The 24358-nt window shown below is 44.1% G+C and overlaps 1 protein-coding gene across 1 annotated transcript in view; it reads left to right on the forward strand.

The window, feature by feature from the left end:
- The window catches only part of Arsb (arylsulfatase B), a 165011-nt gene that overhangs the window by 101481 nt on the left and 39172 nt on the right, over positions 1 to 24358 (forward strand). The window contains exon 6 of the mRNA XM_021180617.2: positions 3002 to 3072. Within this exon, the coding sequence (XP_021036276.1) occupies positions 3002 to 3072 (71 nt within the window). The remainder of the gene's footprint in view (positions 1 to 3001; positions 3073 to 24358) is intronic.

Genomic DNA, 24358 nt, shown 5'->3' on the forward strand with positions numbered 1-24358 from the left:
TCTTCTTCTTCTTCTTCTTCTTCTTCTTCTTCTTCTTCTTCTTCTTCTTCTTCTTCTTCTTCTTCTTCTTCTTCTTCTTCTTCTTCTTTTTGGTTTTTTGAGACAGGGTTTCTTTGTGTAGCCCTGGCTCTGGCTGTCCTGGAACTCACTCTATAGACTAGGCTGGCCTCAAACTCAGAAATTCCCCTCTCTCTGACTCCCAAGTGCTGGGATTAAAAGTGTGTGCCACCACTGCCTGGTGAATACTGGCAAAGCAAATGATATCGCCATTTAGCTGATATCAGAGTTTGACGTGTACAAGTAACCGTCTTGTTAAGAAGCTGTGGGATGCCAGGGCATCGGGCATACTTTTCTAAACTATTGTTGAAATGTTTCTGAACATTTTAAAATAATCATCTGTAGGTCTCTAAAATTTATCCCTTTCCAAAGGGAATTATTACATGGTGAGACATATATGACTTATTATATGTCTTGAGATTTTACATGGTTTTAAGATGATGCAACCCAAGATTTATATTTTACTCAATTTTCATAAATGTCAATTTTTAAAATAATAATCTGGAGTCACTAAGTATATTTGGCATTGTTTTAAGTATTTGTCACATGTTTTATTTTCCTGGCATGTCTTTTAACCACATCCTCACTAAAATATCTTGATTAGCATATTTTAAAAGTGGAATCATAACACACTGTGACAGTCGGGGATTTGGAGATCCTATTGGCATCATGAGAATTCTGCCTGGGAAGAATTTTCCCAAGGAATAGTCAACAAGGGTTGTCCACAACCTCCAGGATTCAGAAAGTCACCTCATCTTACTACATTGATAAGATTTATCTACTACAGAATTATTAGAAAAGTATGTTTTACTTATTTATGCCTAATATTTTGGGATAGTCAGGGCAGATATGGTTTTAAGGATGAGTAGTCACACAGGAATGGAGAACCTGAAGTTTAGAGGAGTTCTTTAATCATTCCTGACTTCTTTTGAATTGAATGAACTGTTCACATTTTCTGTAGTCCTAAAAACATAGTTTTCCATAAAAACATATAAATTTTACTTGGTTATATCTTAATTAAACCAATAGTCCTCTTCTGAAACCAATGCAGACATACTGCTTTTGTTCTGACACCCCTCCTGACTTTCTTATTATTGTTATTCAGGGGTTTCACTCAATTTTTTTTTCTGCACAAGACACCACCATCAACAACAATCTGTTCATGCTTTCAAAGATTTATTACTAATACTACTATTACTATTATTGTTGTTATTTATTATTATTATTATTATTGTATAAGTATGTGCACATGAGTGAAGGCACTCACAGAGGCACTGCCTTGGAGCTAGACTTAAAGACCTGACGCGGTTGCTGGGAATTGAACCCAGGTCCTCTGGAGGAGCAGTGCACACTCATAGTTGCTGGGCCTCCTCTCCAGCCCCCTGTTCATTTTTCCTTTACACATCTTCCCTTCCTTACATTCAGAGCCTCTGGGACCAAACCCAGCTAGGGCTGTCAGTCTCCAGAATCTATAAGTAGGCAGTTAGGTGTTTGGGGGAGAAAATGGAAAGAGTGGGGTCTAAGGAGATATGCCTTGCTCTCAACACCAACCCATCTGCAACGTTGGCCCTAGGAACTGAGGACTGGGGACATCCTACATGAGTATTGTCCCTAAAGCCTAGGTGTGTCTCTGAGTTATTTGCCTTCTACTCTCTAGTGGGAGTATGTTATGGGAGTAAAGAGCAATGAACTCTTGTAAGCTACTCTCACTAAATATGTCTGTGTTGTATCCTTCCTGCTAGGGGTGTGTGTGTGTGTGTGTGTGTGTGTGTGTGTGTGTGTATGAAAATAACATTATTTAGCAAACAATGGCAATGATAGTTGAAGTTCTTTTGATTTGGTTTTAAATTTATTAATTACATTTTAATATTTTCTTACTTGAAAAATACCAAGTTGCAGATCACACTTTTTGAAGTTTTGCTGTCCTTGAACTCGAAAATAACTACTATAAACAACTAGCTGTGTGTTTGAGTGTAGACATTGGGCGGTCTGGGAAATGTGTCTTCTTGGTTATTTAAGAGCTTCATCATGTACTCACGCTGTGTACAAGTCCTGTGATGGTAACAGCGTTTGGTGCCTGCAGTGTACAACAGGGGTCCTGGATCAGCAAGTGTCCCCAGCTGTCTTCTGATGGTCAACACTGATCCACATTTTCCATAAGGTTGAGATAATCTGACCAGAATGTTTATGCTCCCGTTTTTTAGAAAACACTGCTTTCAAAGTTACACAGCCCAATATTCTTTCAGTAACTTGTAATATAATTTCTCTCCTGTCTAAATGACATCAATTTCTTCTTTGTTCAATATAGATTGTGGCTATGGCTATATGTGCTTTCAAAAAAAAGTTTTAAAGGCGTGTATTTAACTCATATCTCTATTACATCTGTGATCCAGGCATGGTGGCACAAGCATACAACCCTAGAACTTGTGCAGGAAGATCAGGAGCTAGAGGCCAGCCTTTGCTATATAGCAAGATCCAAGTCAGCCTGGGCCACAGGAGATGCTGACTCAATTAATTAATCAGTTAATTAATTAATTAATTAAAAATGGATCTGTGATCCCTTCGGCTACAAGAAAGATATAAAGATCAAGACATAGCTGATGTTGAGGCCACTACATTTCCACTTTTGGTCACCTTTCTGAAAGATGTTCTTCATTTCTTCCCATAAAGTCAGTATGACGTCATTACAGATGACTTGAGTCCTATGCCTCTTCTATAAAGAATGGTCACATTGAAATATAGCCACAGTGTCATCCTATGTCTGATGCTGACATTTTTATGTGGGGTTTTCCGTGATTATTATAATATAGACAAATGACCTCATGATGATCCACTAGCCACAGCGGCAGATTCGTTCTTTTCTATAGGCACCAGGAAAGGAAGTCATAAAATAATGCATACCCATTTGAGAAGAATGTAACACTTCCTAAAAACTGTTTTCCAGTGAAGGACACCCGTCCCCGAGAGTGGAGCTGCTACACAACATCGATCAGGACTTTTTTGACGGCTTGCCATGTGAGTACCCAGCCATTGCCGCCATGTTAATTGTTTGGTTTCTGGCTTAAGTAGATACTGTAACTCTAGCTGGAATTGCAATTATGACAAATGTTTCTCCCTGATAATCTCATGGTGACATCAGTATTCTTCGACGTCAGTAAACTCTGGCTCTGCCATTTGCTGGCTGTATGGAGCAGAGCCCACAAGACCCCCGAGACCCTTTTCCACAACCAATCTCATGTCACTGTCTATGTCACCTGGAAGTTCCAGAACATTTTCCCAGAGAATTCACCATCAAACAGGCCACTGTCCAGCTCTTGGGTTTTGTGGGGCACCAGAGCATCTGATTGGATTGGCAGGATGCTGACACACCCACTGAACCTCACAGTGTGAGCTTCCTAACAGTCCTGCAATCATTCAGCTTCATTCTGCCCACTGCCTACCAGAGCCTTGACCATTGCTTAGGGATGCAGTGACGTCGCCTGCACTCATGTGAGGTTCATACCAGCTCCCTCCTGCACTGCACTGCATTGCCTTGGTAAACTCTCTTTACTTCTTAGACCCCACTCCTCAGGCATGCCTGCTCAGAGGGTTCTCCTGACTGTGTCACTTGTCACCAAGCTCCCTTTTACCTCTCCATGTCATAGTCTCATCCAGCATTACTGTCCTGTTTGCCATCTCAAAGCATATGGTTGGTCATACCATCCCTAGACTCTAAATACCTGTTTCCTGCCTTCCTGCCTCTCTGCAGTTTCCAGAGCATCCCAGAAGCCATGACAAACAGCTGTCCCTTCCTTAGTGTCCCTTAGTGCCTCTGAATAACATCAGTCACATCGTCTAGTTGGGCATGCACTTCCCACTGACGTGAAGGCCTGGGTGACCCTCATCAGTTAGCACTTGTCAATGCCATAGGAAACCTAATGCTAAGTATGCTAGTTTTAAAAAGCTAAACACTACCACCATCACACCCAACAGGATAGATTAAAGGTAGAAAAGGAAAATACCCTGGTAACAGGCAAGAAATGTTTCTTGTATTGGAGTGAACTTACACTACAAGTGTAAGAGTAGGGTTAGGCACGGGAGAGCACCAGAGTAGTCTAGATTGGTGCCACACTGTCCGCAGTGGTACATGTGGCCACCGAGTACTTGAAGTGAAGCTAATCATGGGTGGAGGCGGCAGATCTAAGTATAAAATGCATATCCAGCTTTGAAGACTAGCTGTGCATATGATGCATACATGTCGGAATGGCAGTACTTTGACTTGTTAAGTTGAACATATTATTGATGCTTTATCTGTTTCTCTTCCCTTTCTTAAAGCATGACTGGTGGAAACATTTTAATTATGTATGTGACATGCATTAGAGCTGTTGGTCTTGAAGGACTTTGTAGAAGGTCCTGGGGAATAAGTTTATCAGCTGTACAGAGAGTCTGTGGTTAGTCTCTGTGAGCCTACAATGAGTCATATAACCCTGCTCCAGGATGTTCAAAATGTGTTTCTCATATAGTGGCTGTGGACTGTCTTCATCTTCTAAATCCTTGCACAAAAACAAACAAAACCCTTTGATCTGTACACTCATAGTGTAGATTGGCTTTAGAAGTGACAGCCTGGGACCAGATTCTTACATGGCCATCGCAGCCCTGTTTGGAGCAAGGGTCTGTGTAGCCCTGGCTGTCCTGGCACTCACTTTGTAGACCAGGCTGGCATTGAATGGTAACCATCTATCCCTTTTGGCTGTCCTCCCTAAAAATACTCCTATAAAATAACAATATAGGCAAGAGGTTAGTAAGGGTGTGGAAGTCAGGACAGAGAACTCCACCCCTCTGTTGTAAGGATGTTTACAGTGTATTGTTTAGTGGATGTGCCAAGCCCCATTATCATGGTCATTAATTCAGGAACACTTTTTGTCCTTGGTTGTCCTTTGTGCCTCCTATAGAGAAACCCACTCAATGTTGGGACCTACCAACTTGGGACCTTACAACAACATAGAGCCAACTGTTTCACATGAGGGAAGTGGTTTCTGTTGTCTGTGTCTATAGGGGGTTTGATGCCCACCTCCTCCTTACACAGAGCAACACTGCAGATTCTTTCTAAGTCTGAGTCACTTCAGGCTGCTGTGAGGCAAACATCAGAAAAAAGAAAAAGAAAATACTGTCTTTAGGACCTGCTGCTTTTTACCACGAAAACACAAATCTACTTTCTTTCCTATGCAGTGGGGTTTTGGGGGGGTTGGGGGTTATAGGGAAAAAGTTAATCTAGATCTAAGAAAATATTAACTTAGAGCCAAACCAGTTGGCTCCCAAGTCTAGTGTCTTCCAGACTGGCCAGCAGACTTAGGAGAGAGTAGGCAAGGATTAGCTTAGCTAACCCTGCTGGGGTACACGTCTTAATGAGCAGTCATGTTGCCATAGGCACAGTCACAAGAGAATGAACAGAAATTAAACCCTTAGAATCTTTGTAAACCACAGGCTAGTTTGTATTAATAGGTGGTTTTGTTCTTGCTACATCCTGTTCGCCTCTCTGAGCCCTGTCCTGTGCCTCTCTGAGTGAGCCCTGTCCCGTACATGTCCTTTTCCTTTTCCAGTGTCACCTCATATGAATGACATGAACAGGCCCTGAGTGTTTCCCAGAGAGCCCTGCCTTCTATGGCACCCCCACATCCCCGCAGAAGCTGGCTCTTAGATTTATCAGTTACACCTTCCACCCTGTCTTCAGGGTAGAGGGAATATCCAGGGCCCTTTTGTTACCAGGAAAACTGGGGTTCCCTCTCCTTAGGCTCTTAGTCTCATTAATAAAAACAGACAGACAGAAGCTCAGGGACCATTTTATTAAAATATGAAAGGAAAACAATAGGGCACTCTAGCTGTAAATTTTCCGCAGCTGCTGAATGGAGGTAGATGGAGCAAAACAGAGAGGAAAAGCCATAGCCTCTGAGTTAAGCAAGGTCTGCGAAAGTTGGCATGTTTGAAAGCAGAGGGGGGCAAACATCTGCATGACAGAAGAGTTGGGGCTCAGGGCTTCGGAGAATGGGTGAGAAAGCAGAAGGCCAGGGAACGCGTGCTTAGACAGGGAAAAACGTGACTGGACTTTTAAAAAGGGGCACAGGAAAAGAAAGGAAAATTATACTTTTTGAGTTTAGAACTCCAAAAGCAGGCAAGCTTAGTGATGAAGATGGGCAAGCAACTGCCTCGGGGAGGGGCTCTGGGGCAGTGAGTACATCATCTCATTAGGGGGGTAATTATTCCTCCCAACTCCTGAGTGTGTTGTTAGATGCATCAGCTTTCCTGGGGAGTAGACGCTGGCCATGAGAGTGACAAGCCCAGCTGGATTAACTCTTAAAGGAAAAGACAGCATAGAACATAATGTTCTCATCTTTGGGCAGCATCAGAATGTGTTAGGTCTCCACTCAGGGCCAGAGAGAGGTATTCCATCCTTTTGACTAGAAGGCCTAAGGGGAGAGGCAGTTACAACATTTTCCTTTCTAGTGTTAGCAGAACAGATGAGGTCCAAAGCCAACCATGAGAAAAAGGTCTCCAAGGTTACTAATCTTGGCCTGCTCGACATTCCATACTCACTCATTATTTTGAAGGCGGGCTGAAATCGGGGAATAAATCTGACCACATGCACATCCAGAGGTCTGATTCCAAAACTGTCCATCAGGAGAGAGTAGTGTCTACCCAGAACTTCAGTTATCGTCACACACAGCTTTCAGACAGGGTGCTCCCTGAGAGCAGGTAAGTGTGGAGCACTCCTGCTTTGTGTGCCTTGCCTCAGGACAGGACCAAGGACATTCCCCTGGAGGGCAGACTGCATCTTGACTGTTCTAAGGTGATAGTGCCCTTAAGCTGAGGATACATCTCACCTTGGATGTCAGTTGTGATCACCAGAATAATCCAGTTGTGTGATATATGCATATGTACTTTACACACACACACACACACACACACACACACACGCTACAGAAGTTAGCACAGCACCTGCAATGAGGGCCCACTCTATGAGTGGCTTTGTGTAGGGCTGTTAGAGCCACCCTCATAGAAGGCCTCCTGTCTTTGGGCATCACAATGACACGTAACTTCTGCTAGCGACAACGGTGGGAACGGGGCTCAGGTCCCTCTCCTCCCACAAGCGGACATTTTCTCTGGTACAGCTGCCACAGCTGCTTGAGGTCCAAGACTCATCCAGTCTCAAATGTGTCCTAACCTGAATATAAAATAGCCTGGCTGGCAGAGGTCACTATGGCCGTCCGTGCCTTTGAAGGTTAGAAACCACCCTGTGTGTGGCTGCAGCTCCCTCTCAGCTTTCTTCATGCCACCATCGAAACAGCACCTCCCTGACCTGCCTCTGAGACCATGAGGCCAGGCTCATGCAGGCAAACTGTTGTGGGCCAAACCAAGCTCTGTGACCAGAACTAAACTTTACCCCCTAAGTTGTTTCTGTCAGGTGTTGTCAATAGCAATAGCTCTCGCTCGCTCTCTCTCTCTCTCTCCCTCCCCCTCTTCTCTCTCTCTCTTCCTCTCCTTCTCCCTCCCCTCTCCTTCCCTCTCTTCTTCCTCTTCCCCCTCTTCTTCCTCTTCATCTTCCTCCTCCTCCTCCTCTTCTTCTTCTTCTTCTTCTTCTTCTTCTTCTTCTTCTTCTTCTTCTTCTTCTTCTTCTTCTTCCTTCTTCTTCTTCTTCCTTCTTCTTCCTCCTCCTCCTCCTCTTCCTCCTCTTCTTCTTCTTCTTCTTCTTCTTCTTCTTCTTCTTCTTCTTCTTCTCTCTCTCTCTCTCTCTCTCTCTCTCTCTCTCTCTCTCTCTCTCTCTTTCTCTCTCTCTCTCTGATGGCCAGTTTTCTGTATTGGTTATTTTTCTGACATGGCGACCATATCATCTGCTGGAAACAACTCAAGGAAGGAAATTTATTTCGGACAGGTTTCCATCAGGGAAGAGACAGGGATGGTTGAGGAGCTGTTCATGGCTGGAACAAGCATTTAATAAGAGCCTGTCAGGGACATTTCAGATTCAAAGTGTCCTGCTGATAGAGTTCAGGCCTGTTCGTTTCTGTGGGCTTCTGAGGAGACAGTGGTTGTTTTGTTTGTTTTGTTTTGTTTGGTTTTTCTGTTTAATGCATCAGAACACACCATGCGTTACCCTGATCAGGCTGACCCGCTTCCCATCCAGAGACATATGCTCTGAGTAGATTAGACATCACCTGTATAGCTTACTCAATGCCTGAGTGTGTGACGGGATGCACACTGGTAGGTGAGTGTGTTACCATCAACTCACTTCAATTAGAATGACCCTGGCCCAGGCCAGGATGATTTCACCCATTCTGGTTAGCTAAGGAGACATTCCATCTTTCTGCAGGGCGTGGTAGGATTATGTAGAATAACAAAGTTCTGGAGGCACCTGGGTAGTCAGGCTGTTCTCCACGTTTTCTAACCCAGATGGGGAAACTGAGGTTTTAGGTGCCTCAGAGCTGTTAAACAATGGAGCTAGAACCGGGCCCTTCTCTGCTCACACATTTCCAACCATACAGACTGCAGGCTTCTCTCATTTCCTTTCCTTCACTGGTTTGATGGGAAAAGGGCTACCTCAGCAACAGTCACCTCGCCTCAATGACAGCATGTTGGGATGTGCTATGCTTATGCACGAATGGAGTATGGTATGTTTATGTACACAGGGGGTGTGGTATGTTTAAGTGAGGCTGAGAGAACGGCTCTCATAGTAACACCAGCCTTGCTGACTTCACATGTCATCTGACTCTGGATGGTGATGGCTTCTGACTACAGAGCTGACCCTGAGCACGCTGCTCATGCCTTGGACCATTACACTGAAGGTGCAGTGGGAAGAGTGCTGGGCTGGGCAGTACCAGCTCATGCGAGGCATAGAATTTTGGACTTGGGTTTAAGTAGCAACTTTGACTCATTTCTTGAGAGCCTGGAGCCTGAGATGGGTTCTTCCACTCATCTGTTTTGTCACTAATAAACTGAGGACAGTTACAGCACTGTCCTGTAAATAGATCCATCTGCCATAAATACCAGTTACACTGGGGCTGCTAGGATGGGTGGGGGGGGGGAGCTGCAATGTCTACTGCACGTATTGCTACAGTTCTTAAAGATGTTTCCATTCATTCATTCATTCATTCATTCATTCGTTCGTTTAATGTGTATGTGCTCTGCTGCATGCCAAAAGAATACAACAGTTGCCCTTATAGATAGTCTTCAGCCCCTATGTGGTTGCTGAACTCAGGACCTCTGGAAGAGCAGCCAGTGCTCTTTACCACTGAACCAACTCACCAGCCCTCTACAATTGTATACTCTAGAGACAAGCACGCTTCAATTCCATAGTCAAAAATAATGTGTTGAGGCTGAGTTTGGAAAGCTACCCAAGGTTCTGTGGAGATCATGCTATCTGCCGAGCTGTGTTATTGGCCCGGGCAGTGTGGACCTAGGCTCTCAGCTGTCAGCCGCAGACCCACAAACCCTGCCGTCTTCAGTTGAGTTCTTTCTTTCTGCAGGGGGCTTATTTCACAGCTCATCCTCATGCTCACAGGACACATGCTCACAGTATTTGTCATCTGCAGTTTGTCACACTTCTCTTGCCGTGGGTTGCTCTCAGTACCCTCCCTCACAGAGCCTGGGAACACGTTATTTTTCTCCTCCCCCACTCTAGGGATCTCGGCTGCTTGTTTGGAAGAGTGGCTTTCTTGATGCCTTGAGCAGCCCCACAGCTGCTTGTCCTGTCTCACGTGTTCCACACAGCACATCTCAGGTGACATCCATCAAACCTGCAGCTAACTCTCCATCATGACCTGGCTTTCCTCCTGAGAAAACACAGAAACCAAACCAAAACCACAGCACTTGAAAAATGCTAATTAATCCTCACCATGAATCTTGGCTGCACAAGGCTAACAAATCCCATGGTCCCAGTTTTATGTTTGGAGAAATCAGGGCAGTTGGCGTCAGAAGACAGAGGCTGAAGGAAAGGTTGGAGCTAGCCCTGTCTCTGGGAGTTAGGCTGTTTGACCAAGGGCCAGATGCTACACCAAATTCCCTTCTGAACAATAATATAACTCTTCTTTAACTCCATTGCACTCCATTGCTATAGCAGAACAGCTGGGTATTTTGGGTAATAGGGACAGCTGTGGCTAAAGGAGGTATGAACACTTGGCTTATAGTTGTGGAGATTTATTTAAGCATGACGCTGACATCTGCTCAGGTCTGGTGAGATCCCCATTGGCTGTGTCATGGGATGGGTGGCATCTAGAAGTGCATGTGTGAGGGAATGACCAGGTGGTGATCCTGGAAGCCAGAGAGAGGAGAGAAGGGTCAAGTATGTCTTTACTGACTGACAGTCAAGAGGGGTATCAATCCCCAAAAGCGCAACACTGACCAACCGTGGCTGAATGGTCTTGCACTAAGCCCCACCATCTCTCACCTTCCTGAGACTTTCAGCATGTGAACCCTCGGGAACACACTCAAATCAGCCAGCGCAGTCATTACACTCAGCTGTAGTAGGCAAACCTATTCCCAGGCACTGGGGAAGTTAGCAGAAAGAACTCTTGGATTTATGAACAACATGGAGTGGCCTAGAAGCTAGCCAGAGGAAATAAGAACATACAACAAGCTTAAATAAATTCAAATAATGGACAAAGGCAACTGTGGTGAGATATTATGAGCTCTGTTTGAGGAATGGCCAGTTTCCATGGCGTCTGAAAGCATTGCTGTAGATGCAGGAGGGCCTGCTCCTAAAGGCTGCCTGCTGAGAGAGCAGCCTGCTCTTCACCTGGGTAGGCTGCTGGGGAGAGGGGATCACCACAGGAAGTGAAGGCAGGAGCAAGCCTGTTCAGGGTAGAGAGAAAGCCTGTAAGAAGGGTTGGGCCAGCCTCAGCAGGTGGGACTTAGGCCAGCAGGCTGTGGGAGCTACCTGATGGCTCTTAGGCAAGATATCCATGAGAGTGGGAGGATTGAAACACAGGGAAGTTCGAAGTTAGCAGTAAAAACCCTATTAGAACCCTCTCCGGCCACCATAAAATAAACCTTGCAAATATCTTAGTATGGCTTTTATAATCTTCTCTTTCTCTTGATTTTATTCATTAATAGGCACATACAATAAACATTCTTACAGGATTCAGATCAGAACTTTGAAGTTAATTTTTAATTCAAGCCTCTATGGGCATTAATTTAAAAATCCTTTTATAGCAATTTTATGAATGATTGCATAGGGTTGTATCATATGAAATGAGCCTACCACTTCAACATAATAAAATGCTTTCCGTCCGAGGCTTGAGTCCTGCATTTTTTAAGGGTCTTTTCTCACAAAAAATATGGTTACGGACACCATGATGATCAGCACTGATTGTCAACTTGAAACACTGAGGAGACGCGCCTCTTCCCATTTCTAGAAGGGATTATCTAGAAGGGAGTGCAGGAAGGAGGGCTCGCCCCACTCACCCTAGCATGGGGAGAATTGCTTTATGGGCTGGCAGCCTGAACTGAATGAAAAGGAGAAAATGAGCTGAGTGCACACACACACACACACACACACACACACACACACACACACACACACGTATTCATCAGCTGTACGCATGGGACCCCCTGGGGTCCTCATAGCCATCTTGGGTGATGGAAGGTGCTCACTCACACTGTGGTACACACGCTTGCACGCATGTGCACCCACACACATTAAATAATAAGTAAGTAGTAAATAAATGGCTTTTTAAAAAGGTGTGTTGTAAATGTAAAATTTTCATTTTGTAGAATTCTTCACTTCACATTTAGGCATTCATCAGTATTCTAGTTTGACAGAGGTTTAATCATTTATACTTGGCTTTTTATAACACTATTTGTACTGTTTATAAATGTTTAATCATTTACTCTTGACTCTTCGGTATAGAGAATGAAATCAAAGTAGATCTGCAGATAGAGAACAACAGCAGCGACTGGGGCTTGCCAGCAGTGGCAGATGAACACAGTAGTTTTCCATCATCCCTCCCTGTCTGAGGGCCGCCTCCAAGTGCATTGATTATTTTTTAGGTGCCTTGTTTTATTACTGGTGTCAGGCCTTCCTTTTATGTCTGAATTTTGTTAGCTAGCTGGAGGTACACAGTGAGTTTGCTTTTTCTTTTTTTCTTTTTTTCTAGAGGTAGGAGTTGCTAATGTTGCAAGTCAGGGCACTCCTGACCTAACCCCAGCCCTGCTCTTGCCTTTTAGACATTTAGCAGATGCTTGGTTTTGTATCTGATCAGTATCTTGTTAAGCCGGTTCAGTCATTTGTGTGCCCGGGAAAGAATTGTCTTTGATGATGTAATTTGTTTCCGTCTTTTCATCCTTATGACTTTCTCTGAGTTTCGCCTTTCCCTTCCTCTCATTGTATAGTTAGCATTGATAATGGTGATGTTGTGTATGCTTGCCTCTGTCCCAGTCTCAGAGAGAAGATGTTCAGACTTTACACCATTACCTAAGAAGTTTGTTGTGGGCTTTTGTTGTTTCCAGACAGGGTTTCTCTGTGCGGTCCTGGGTTCAAATCACAGCACCATATGAACCTGTCATAATGAGACATACCTGTCACTTGAGCATGCAGAGGCAACAGGAGTGAGTTCCCAGCAGTGGGTTTCATAGTAAAGACCCACTCTTAAAAACAGCACAACACAACAGAACAGTAACAACAGCAACAACATCAGCAACAATAACAACAACAACTTTTAAAAACTAACATTTTTTCAAAGTGTAGGGCTGGGCATGCAGCCCAGTAGAGTATTTACCTGGCATGCGTGAAGCTCTCAGCTTGATCTCCAGCACCAGCATAAGCCTGATGTGGAGGGGTACACCTGTTATCACAGTACTTAAGAGGTGGAGGCAGGAGGATCAGAAGTTCAGGGTCTTTCCTCAACTACAGGGCAAGTTTGAGGACTGCCTGTACACAGTAAGAAAGGGTCTCAAAAAATAATAAATTCAAAGTCCTAAGGCATGAGAAACTGCTGGCTCTCCCCTTTGGTAACCCTCAGATACAGTGGTTTCTTACAGGCCATCCCTAATGTTGCCACTGCCACCACCTGCTTAGAATGGCACCTTTGTGCCTTTGCTTTCCATGAGTAATACTTCAAGACTGGCCTATTCTGCTGGTTTCTTCAGAGGGCTTTGCTGGTCCACTGCACTGTCCTGGTTCTCTATTAACTTCTGCTCTTTATTATTTACCTCCCCCTAAACGTTTCCAGTTACAGCAAGAACACTTAACTCAAGGTCTGCTCCCTGAACAGATATGTACACACTCAATGCCGCATTGTGAGCTCTGGACATGGCACAGCAGGGCGCTAAGGCACCCAGGACCCATTTGCCCCGTGTGACTGGCCACACGGCAGCTACATGCTTGCCCTCCGTCAGCCCACAGCCCACCATTCTTGGGAGAAATGTCTTTTCAAGTCTTTCACCTACTTTATAATGAGATGGATTAGTTATGTTTTTTTTCTGGTGAGTTATATGGGTCCCTTTTTTATTTATTTTGTTTTATTTTATGTACATTGGTATTTTGCCTGTATTCATGTCTGGAGGGTGTCAGATTATCTGGAACTGGAGTTATGGATAGTGGTGAGCTGCCGTGTACATGCTGGGAATTGAACACAGGTCCTCTAGAAGAGCAGCCTCTACTCTTAACCACTGAGCCATCTCTCCAGCTCCTTATATGGGTTTCTAACTCTATATTTTTTGAAGTTCCTTTAACTGTTAACTGTTTACCACCTATATGATTTGCAAGAATTTTTTTCTTGTTCGGTAAATGGCTGTTCCCCTCTTGTGTGTCACTTATACACACCCACATACACACTCTGATCCACACACACACTCGCCCATATCCGCAAACATGCATATCACCTTATTTTCTGTTTTTGTGCAATGACTAAACTAAGGCAGATTTACAAGGATTGAAGTGAAGTCCTTTTTTGTAACAATTCAGCTTCCTTGTGAAGATGTTTTATGGAACCTCCGTTGACTGGTAGGTGACTCACCACTAGGGCACAGAGAACCTGCTCGTCTGGAAGCAGAGCTGACTTGAGCATTCAGTGCCAAGCAGACAGGCCATCAGCCAGAGTGATGATCCACAAGTCAATCCCCTACAGGCTTAAGTGCAGGCAGACCTGGCTGGGAGGTGAGTGCTGGAAGTCTTCCACCCCACCCAGCCACACGCAAATACCTCACCCCAGACTCAGAGGCCCACCTTCCTGGATAACTTCATCTATCTGGTAATACTTGAAGACCAGGGGTAGAATAAGCAAGATTGCCCCACAGGTCCTGTTGCTGTCATTCATGGAGAAGACCCTAATGATGGAATTGCTTCCACTGCAGATTGAAATCTCCTGAGCACACAGTGAATGGTCAAGCAGTTACTTCAGCACTTCCAATCTGACTGAAAACACAGCGCTATAGAAACATGTAGAGATGGACTGCCTTGATCTGCAGTTGATGCCCCTGAACTAGGTGAGGTCAGGCAGCCCCTTTGCTACTCATGCTTTGGCCTCTCTGCAGCCCATCTCCTTCCCAGGAGGCAGAACCTTTGATGGGCTGAAATGCTTCTTATGGTGCTGGGTGAAGACCGAGACTAAGCTGCCTTTTGCTGCTTGTGGGAAGAGACTACACAACAGAAAGTTTTCATATGTTTCAACCCCGACCATTTTGGATACAGATGATCCCAAGACCAGCTGCCCAAGGAGTGGTTAGGTATAAGATATGTGCATTGCATATCTGTATAGAAGAGGTTTCATACCAGCCAAAAGAAGCTACGAACAAGGTCTTAGACTCATCTCTTTTCCACTTCTGTACCAAATGTCCCCACTGCCTGACTACCAAAACATACTCCACCATGAGCACAGGGCCACATACTGTTCAAGACCTTTGCCCATTTTTTTTTTTTAAACCACAGGCTGATTTCTTGCTATGGAGCTGCAGGTGTTCTTGTGAATTTTGGAGAGTAACTTCATCCCAGATTCTTGATTGACAAATATCTGCAGCATTTTCAATGTTTTATATTCAACTTGTATTTGTGTAAGCACAAAGCTCCAGCCCAGGACTATGTTGCCAAGCAGGAGAGGGTGTGGAAAGTGCAGAAGAGCCAGGAAGGTCCTGGAGAACTGAGCCAGTAGAGCATGGGTGCAGGTTCTAGAGCATTGCAGGAGCTTAGGCCCAGACCCTGCTGTGTCCCCTTCAGTCTGAAGCCTTGCTGCAGGGTTGCCTGTCCAAGGAGAAATGGTAGAAGTGAAAGAATACGAGTGCTGCTCACATTTCTGGAAAAGGCCTGGAAACTTATTTCCACCATGTAGGCCCAGCCTTGCACTCCTGCCTGAGGCCCCAGAGCCACAGAAGAGATAGAAGAAGGCTTGGAGTTGCAGAGAGATGGGAGCTCACTGTGTGGTAGGTTCTGGTTCTAGCCAGAGTGTAGGAGAGACGACAGCTCTGTCAGGTGCCTGGCAGGCAGCTGACCCTGCACCTCAGACTTCAGGACCTTCTCCCTGGTTTGTATTTACACAGATACAAGTTGGATATAAAACATTGAAAATGCTGCAGATATTTGTCAATCAAGAATCTGGGGTGAAGTTACTCTCCAAAACTCACAAGAACACCTGCACCTCCATAGCAAGAAATCAGCCTGGGGTTTAAAAAAAAATGGGCAAAGGTCTTGAACAGATTTTTCTCCTTGAAAGTATACATACAAATGGACATAAAAAGAACATGGCCACTTGGCATCTCTAATCCTGAGGGAAATGCAAACCAGAACCACAATGAGCCATCGCCTCTCCTCTGTAGGATAGCTACCAGCTAAAGGGTATTAATGTATTTTATAATTCAATCATCAGCATTTTTATTATCATTTTAAATATTTTTACTTCATGTCAGATCTGTGAGTTCTTTTAAAATGTGTTTTCAAACTTGCAAATGAAACCAAGTGTGGTGACATGCCTGTTCTTCTAACAGGAAGCTGATGCTGTGTTGTTAAGAGTTTGAGGTTGGACTGGGGTGCACAAGTGCCTGGCCAGCCAGGCATGCGTAGGAAGACGCAACAGAGTTGATACTGTCTGCCTATGCTCCTCTGTAGTGAATAATTCTTGCATATGCTGTTCCTCTACCTCTAAATTACATGTTCATTTTTTTCAGTGAGGAGTGTTTTCATATTTTGGCATGCTTTTGTATGCTTCATGGTATTATCTAATCAGTGAGTATAGTTGAATAGTTTTACTTTAAAACAGTGTGGATACCTTATCTCTGTAAACTTGACTGCCTTTCCAGTCAGCTTTTTTGTGACAGAGGGCTTGCCATAAACAACTTGAAGAGAGAAAGAGATCTTAGTTCACAAAGGCTTCATCGCATGGTCCTCTGTGCACTCCCACAGACTTTTAAACCATGTGTCCTGAGGACAGACATTATCATCTCTCATACTCACATAGATACCCAAGCATCTAGACACAACGAATAGCTGTTGTAGACATTAAAAATGAGAGGGAGGGAAAAAGAGAGGGGAGGGGAGGTGTGTATGGGGGGAAGGTCCAGACTAGAAAGATGTCTCAGTCATTAAAACTGCATACAGCTCTTACAGAGGACCCTAGTTAGGTTCCCAACAACTCACAACCATCTGTAATTCCAGCCTTGACACCCTGTTCTGGCATCTTTGGGTCCCTATGTTCATATGCATATTCCACACAAAGACACACAAATATACACGTGAAAAGTATGACTTAAAAAGTACTTGATTGAAAGAGCTAACAATTCTGGTCAAGCGAGACACAAGAAAGCTTAGGTAGGACTTTATTGATTATACATTTACTTGAGACTAACACTTATCCAAACTTAGAATGATTTAAATAGGCGATTAAAACTACTCAGACTACTTAAATTCAACTCAAGTCTTTGAGTTTATATTTTATAAAAGCTTCCAAAAATAACTCAGTACTTATCAAACCTGGCCTCATACTCAAAAGAAAAATGAATCATAAAGGAGGGAAGCCAGCTTGAGCCCCACTTTCCTTTATGATCTTCTGACTGAATAAAGATTTACTTATAATACAAATATATTTTCATTTTCAGAAATTGAGGACTACATTTGAGTTGCTTCTTGGACAAGTTAGAATATATACTGACTTCTGTGAATAACTATGTTTTAAAATGTTAGAGATGGAAAATGAAGCTAGATTCTTCCCTTTATCTAATGTCAGCTGTATCTTCAAATTTATGAGGTAATTTTTCCACATATCTCCACAAATAATAAAGAGCAGCATTTGCCCTGCATTTGAGCTCAAATAAATGTACATTCTTTTGAAATGAAAATATTGACAATGAGCACAAAATTAGAAAAGAAAGAAAAGCCATGCATATAAATCAGGAGAGTCTTGGGAGGGAGTTTAAGCAAATCTAAGAACGGCACTTTCCATGATTTTCTCTTTAAAACAAATCACTTTCCCAACTCTGCCTGGCCTGACAGGTCCAAGGATGACATCAGCTCTTTCACTATGCACTATCTGCTTTCCTTCAGATAACTCAATGGCACCTCATCAAGTTTTAATGATTGAGATGAATTAGAAACCAATGGGGTTGAGTTTAAATTCCCTTAACTGCCATGCATCATGTATTCCTGGCCTTAGACCTACTTTTGAACACCCCTGAGAATGTATATTGCCCATGGTTTTCTCTGGTTCTAGAAATAGAAGTGAACAAGTGAAGGAACATACACTCCTTAAAGTTCTAATAGTATCTGTCAAAATGTACTAAATTACATCACTGTGCTTCAGAAACCCATACCAACCATCTTCTTCCCAGTCTGTCTTAGCCCAATAAGTATAATAAACTTGGCACTGTTGTTTCGTTTCAGGAAAATCACATATGGTATCTGTGGTGTAGTGTCTTTCATTAGTGGACAGATACTGACTCAGTAAGGTGACAGTGCAAAGATCATATAAGAAATTAGGCTGTTATTCAAAAAGAAAAGAGCAAGCTGTGAACTGCACTAATTACTCTTGCAGCTTCTAAGAACTTGCCTGTGACTGTCAGGTAGTAATTCCTGCATTCTAGACATCTGGTCTACCACTCAGCTCTTCTACCAATACTGCTCACTTTTGAATGTACATCCAAATTTCCTGCTTTTGTTGATTAACATTGGATCAAAATTCAGCATTTCTTTTTCTTTTCATTAAAGATTGTGCATATGGTGGGGGGAGGTAGAGTACATACGTATGAGTCTAAGGAGGTCAGAGACACCATTTGAATATATTAATGTACATATTCTATTTAAGACATAAGCTGGATGAGTCTCTGGCTCAGTAGTAGAGCATTTGCCTAACATGCACAGGACTCCTAAATTCAACCCCTAATACCACATACAAGACCTTAAATCTCATAACTGATTTTTGAAGGGTTTATAAATCCTTCCCCCAAATTCTTGTTTAAGTAGACTCTATAGCAATGTACATTGTCTTTCTGGATATCCAAATGCCAGAATGTTTTTTCAATACTAGTGTACTTTGGCGTGTCTGGCAAAAACACAATGCAGGCCAGACAGCAGAATGATTTTGAAGTTTGACTTAGATGCATAGTTCTTTGTCCTATTTTTCTGATGTCTATGCTGTCTAGTTTTTTATCAGCTTGACACACAGCAGAGTTATCTGAAAAGAGGGAACCTCAATTGAGAAGATACCTCCACAAGATCTGCCTGTAAGGCATTTTCTTTATTAATTATAGATGGGGAAGGGTCCACTTCATTGTGGGTATTGGCATCCCTGGGTATGTGGTCCTGGGTTCTAGAAGAAAATAGGCTGAGTAAGCCAGGAGGAACAAGCCAGTAAACAGCCCTATGGCCTCTGCAGCAGCTCCTGCCTTCAGGTTTCTGCCCTGTTTGAGTTCCTGTCCTGACTTCCTTCAATGATGAACAACAATAGGAAAATATAAAACAAACACACCCTTTCCTCCCCAACTTGCTCTTTGGTCAGCAATAGAAACCCTAAGACAATGTCCTATGATGCCAACATTCAAAAAGAAAACTTAGGCTCTCGGTAAATGTCAGTGAGCTGAGTATCTACCTGGAAGAGGTTCCCAAATTGATAGTAAGGGGGTTGTAGTCTTCTTCCCAGAGGCTCCCTGGGACTGTTTTGGCAGTGGGTCTGACTTCTTCACAGAAACTCCTCTGATCTTATAGAAGTGCAGACAAACTCTTATGGACTCCCAGAAAGATTGCATAGGAAAAGCAAGTGCTGCCTCTGTGTGCCCAAGAGACTGCTCCCCAGCTTTTGCCTGTATAAAAGGGATGACAGGTCACTCTGTCCATCCCTTGCCTGTTGATCTGTCATTGTATCTCAGAAGACAAAGAGCATCCTCATCCAGCTCCATCGTAAGAGCTCATCCTGTCTCTGGGACCAGCGAGCCTGTCTCTGTACCTCCTGAAAATAAAGGCAACCTCCTGGACTATAAGAAGCAAGTCTCATCATTTAACTACAGTCAGAGGGAAGCTGGGAGAATTTATTGTTCCTGTGTTTTCTACTCAAAGTGTTTAAAGATTAGTGGCAAGCATTCTGGTCCAATAGAAAGTAAAAGTGTTTTCTATTCGGTGTCAGTTTATAAAAAATAATAGAGGAATCAAATGGAATTAGAGAGACTATACAGAAGTGTTATAATGGTCTCTGAGTGTGAGGGAGGTGTGAAGACAGATAGTTTTCATTATCCTTTTGACCTAATTCACTGGATGTATTTTATTTACAATTAAACATTAGAAAGAAAGAACAAAGGAGAAATGAAACAAAGCACTACTGTGCTCAGGTTGGACACCACTCCCCTCCCCTCCCCTCCCCTTCCTTCCCCCACCCCCATAAGTGTGGGAACTCTGCTCAGAGCCTTGGGGCTGGAGTTAATTGTTTGATTTCTCTACATGGTATAGATCTGTATACTGCCTTAGTGACAGTAATAAATTAGGGTGTCTTGATAAAGACCAAACTCATCAATTTTTCCAAAATCTGGATTTGATTAATTCTACAAAGGTCTAGGTCAACGTTATTCCTCAAAGCGTATTATTTTAACAAAGAAACCCTAGGTTTCCAGGTTTGTCAGAAAATTCATTATCGCTGCACAATGGCAAAAGGTCACAAAATGCCTCCTTCCACAAGACAAATTTCTTCTACTCAACAACCCATTCCCCTAACAGAACCAAGAAAACCCTCTGACATTTCAGATCCTTTTGCTTCAGGGAAAATAAATGTTCCCCAGATCGTGGAGGAAAATGACAAACAAATTAATGAAAAACAGATCCGTTCCTGCAGTGTACCCAGCTAGGACGGACCGCATACACTCAAAAGTCAAGCGCTCATTCTCAGGTCCTGCCATCTCTGCAGAGTGACAGTTCCCACAGTGGCATCAGCACTGTCCCCACAGAAAGCTGTATACACACCACAGTGCTGCAATTTAAAGAAACATGCGTCAGAAAAACTCCAGTGTTTAACTGTGGCTGGAACTGTGAACTTATGAGTACAGGCATTTTGAAAGTGACTCAGCCCCTTCTCTTCTCACAGTGCACACGCAGAACTTGACTTAATTTAGCAGTGCTAAGTTTTCCTACACCCTAAAAGTTCCTGCTTTTAATTCTGCATCATCTGTACCTCTGAACACATGCTTTCCCCATATCTTCAGTTTCCACTGATTAACTAATTTTAACCTTGAGGGCATTTCTTCCTTCCTTCCTTCCTTCCTTCCTTCCTTCCTTCCTTCCTTCCTTCCTTTTTTTCTTTTGAACCAAGCAGTATGGACAAAGCCCGAGTTCCCCATGACCCCAGCTGGGTGCCAGTGCTAACGGGTTTAATTTGCCCTTTCATAACCCTTCAGTTACTCGTTTAAACAATATAGGCATGTGGAATTGTATACATGTGTGCTGCTTTTCCCCCATATACTTGGTTTCATATGAAATGTTTTTGCTTTGTTTTTGTTTGCCATATGCCTTAGTGTTTATCAGTTCAGTAAGTAGAGATTAGTGACTTTCTATGGGGGCTGCTTTGCCTCTGGGGGAAACTTGGTGACTTCTAGAAAGCTTTTTGGTAGTTACAAATGGGTAGAGACCAAGGATACTGACAATCACAATGTACACATCAGCTCCCTAACAGAGCATCATCTACATGAAATGTCATGGATGCCAAGACCGCCGCTGTTAGGATCTTCCTCCTCTGACCTGCAGCAGAGCCAGTGGTCCATTCAGCCAGTCATGCACAGGATCATTCAGCTGAATCCTTAAGCATGTGGGCCTATTCCTTTTCACCACAGCTAGCCCTCTTCCTGCATACCTGTCTTAATCCATTCCTGCTGCTATAACAAAATACCACTGGTCAAACACCTCATAAATATCAGACATTTATTGTTCACAGTTGTGGAGGCCAAGAAGCCCAAAGGTCAAGGTATCTGAAGATGTAGTGTCTATAAAAGGGCTTAATCTCCAAGTCCAAGATGGTTTCTCTTGACGTCTTAAGGCAAATGGGGTCGGAAGGGCAAAGGTGAAAAAGGGAAGTGTCTCTCTTCCTCAGGTCCTTTTGTGAGGGCACTAACTAAGCCTGTCCATCCTATTCATGGTGGGGGAACCAAATCAGTCCACCTTGTGACCCTACCTCTCAGTACCTTGGGGGTCAAGTTTCAGGAGGCCATTCCTTTTAACCACAGCAACCCCTATAGGCTACCAAGGTCTCTGAATGCCCTGGCTCCGTCTCAGGAGCCACCTTGTACATTTCCCAAAGCTAGTCACCAGGTCTTCCTTCAGCACTCATACCCCACTTGGCTTTGCCCCTGACTGTCCCTCCCTCCTCTGTGGTACCAGGCTGGATTCCCAGAATTATGCTAGACTCTGTTACTATGGAGATGAACTATGGATGGGTCCTGCTCTGCAGACTATCTGGTCTAGCATCAGGGATTGTGCCAGGATTGCTGACTGACTGACTGACTGGCTGACTGACTGGCTGACTGACTGAGATATAGTATTACAGATTGTGGAGGCCAGCAAGGAATATTTTTTTCTTCATGGTTCAGAATTTATTACACATTTTATCTTGGTGACTATTTCTCCTGAAACACATGTTTCAAACAGTAAATCAACAAGAAAGCTCCTTTCTCTCCTCTTACAGCCCCTGTATTGTGTCACACACTCTCTATCTCTACAGAGAACACACTTGGCCTCTGCCAAGGCTGAGAGCTTCCTTTGAGAGCAGTCCAGCTTGTGAGCAGCTGAGGGGAGGGACGGGTGGTCCTTCTACAGCTACAGGTCCTTCCCCTGCCCCGACTTTCAGCCTCTGCTGGATGGTGGTGCCTTGGGCTCCTGCGGCCTCTCAGTCCTTCAAGGAGACTCCAGGAGTAGACTGAGACAAAGGTTCTGGCTGGCCCTCATCTCCCTGGATCAAGGAACCTTAAGCATCTACCAAAAACCCAACAGCGAAGGAAATCTCAGCTGCAAATCCAATCCAATAAACCCCTTCAGCTTGCACTTAGTGTTCACTGTGCAGGGTTGTGGGAGATAGAAAGATAAATGCGATGTCATCCCCAAGAAGCCATAGCCCACCGGGATGGGGGCATATATAAAGAGCTACATAGAATGCAAAGCAGAATGAAGTTACCACTAAAAAGAGGCTTGGGCAGAGTAGCTGGGGGAGGAGGGAGCTTAGTTATAAAGCAGGGACCCAGCAGCACGCCTGAAAGCCACTTCCCGGGCACTTTATGTGATAGATTTTCTTCAGTTTAAACAACAGGAAAGTAGGATTTCTGAAAGGAGAAATGAGACAGAAACACATCTAGGTTCTCAAGAGTCATTCTGCAAAGCTTCGTCACATGGTTGGCTAGCCTGGGTAGAAATGGGAGCTAACCATCTGAGTTCCCGTCTCACACACGGGAGAGCCACCTCAGATCTTAGGAAGGCATCTAGCTCAGTCTCCACTGCTGAGGCCAAGCAGTCCGTGCTGTCTATCAAAGATGTACTGACTCATTTCTATTGTGTGTATAGACACGGACCTTGATCACATCAGGTCTAACTGCAAAGTTCTTCAAGTTCTCTGTCTAGACCTGTCTACATTTATCCCTCTGATGCCCATGAGGTCCTGGGGTCAGAAAGCTTGTAGCTCAGCACAGAGGCCTTTACTGGAGAGGACCAAAGCTTCCTGGGATGAGGAAGCAGATTGGAGGGAGGCATGGATACAGACAGGAAACGGGTGCATGAAGTAGGTGGGTAAATAAATACACCAGTCACAAGCTTTCCTTCCTCATTCACGTTTGCTCAATTAATGNCCNCNCCCCNCCCTTTTTTTTTTTTTTTTTTNTGTGTTAGAGGCANAACCCAGAGCCCTTCACACATTAGGGAGACTTGACCTCTGAATACCAACACACACACACACACACACACACACACACACACACACAGAGCCAGATAATTATATTTCATCCCTCTAGTCAATTCTAGTTGACTGAACAAGAGTCTGAAAGGCAGATAGGATGTGGTTTTAGATGTTCCAGAGGGTCCCTGCACTTATGCCATACTTCTATGTAGCATATTTCCAGGAATTCATCTTACAATGAAGCCCACTACCCATCCCATGGTCTCTAGGGCAACAGGCTGGGCAAGCCCAGGGTCTCCCCTGACTTAAAACAAGCTGCTGATCGGACTGGGCTCATGTGAAGGTTCCACTTTTGAAGCTATGTAGGTCACTGGCAAAAGGCAGTGGCTGAGGCTGTGGGGCTGAAGCCCTACTCTCTACTCGGGGACAGTCAAGACCTTGTTTCCTGTCCTTTCTGGCTCCACCTCCACATCAGAAAACCTTCCTGCTATGGAATCTCATGTGTACAAGCTTTCTTACCTCCTTGACTGCTGGCAGCCAGAGAAAACTGTCCTCAGAGACTCCTGGGATTAGGGTAGACCCTTCAGGTGCTCTCCCCACTAAGCTCATGGACTAGTCACTGTATTGTAGAACACACTTTGCCCCTAACATAAGGCATCAGTACAGCAACACTAGAGGCCAATGCCATGGGAACTATCTTGGAATCTGGCCACCCACTGTCCTGGATGTGACTCTGTCTGACCTTGAAATGATACCAGGAGATTGAAGGCCGGAGAGCTGGGACTGCAGATGGGATGGGAGAGATACAGGAGATGCCTCTGGGAACCAGAGAAAAGCTTTTGCTGGCTGAATCAGATTACTGAGCTGGGAAAGAAAAGCCTTTCACTAGTGAGCATTCCAGTTGAGTAGAATAGCGAAGCAGCAGGGTCCTTGCCTCTTTAGCTGTTCCTAGATGCCAAGGCATCTTGACTGGAAATGCTATCCTGACACGTTTTGACCTG

The sequence above is a fragment of the Mus caroli genome, chromosome 13 (genome assembly GCF_900094665.2).
Source record: "Mus caroli chromosome 13, CAROLI_EIJ_v1.1, whole genome shotgun sequence".
Lineage (NCBI taxonomy): Eukaryota > Metazoa > Chordata > Mammalia > Rodentia > Muridae > Mus > Mus caroli.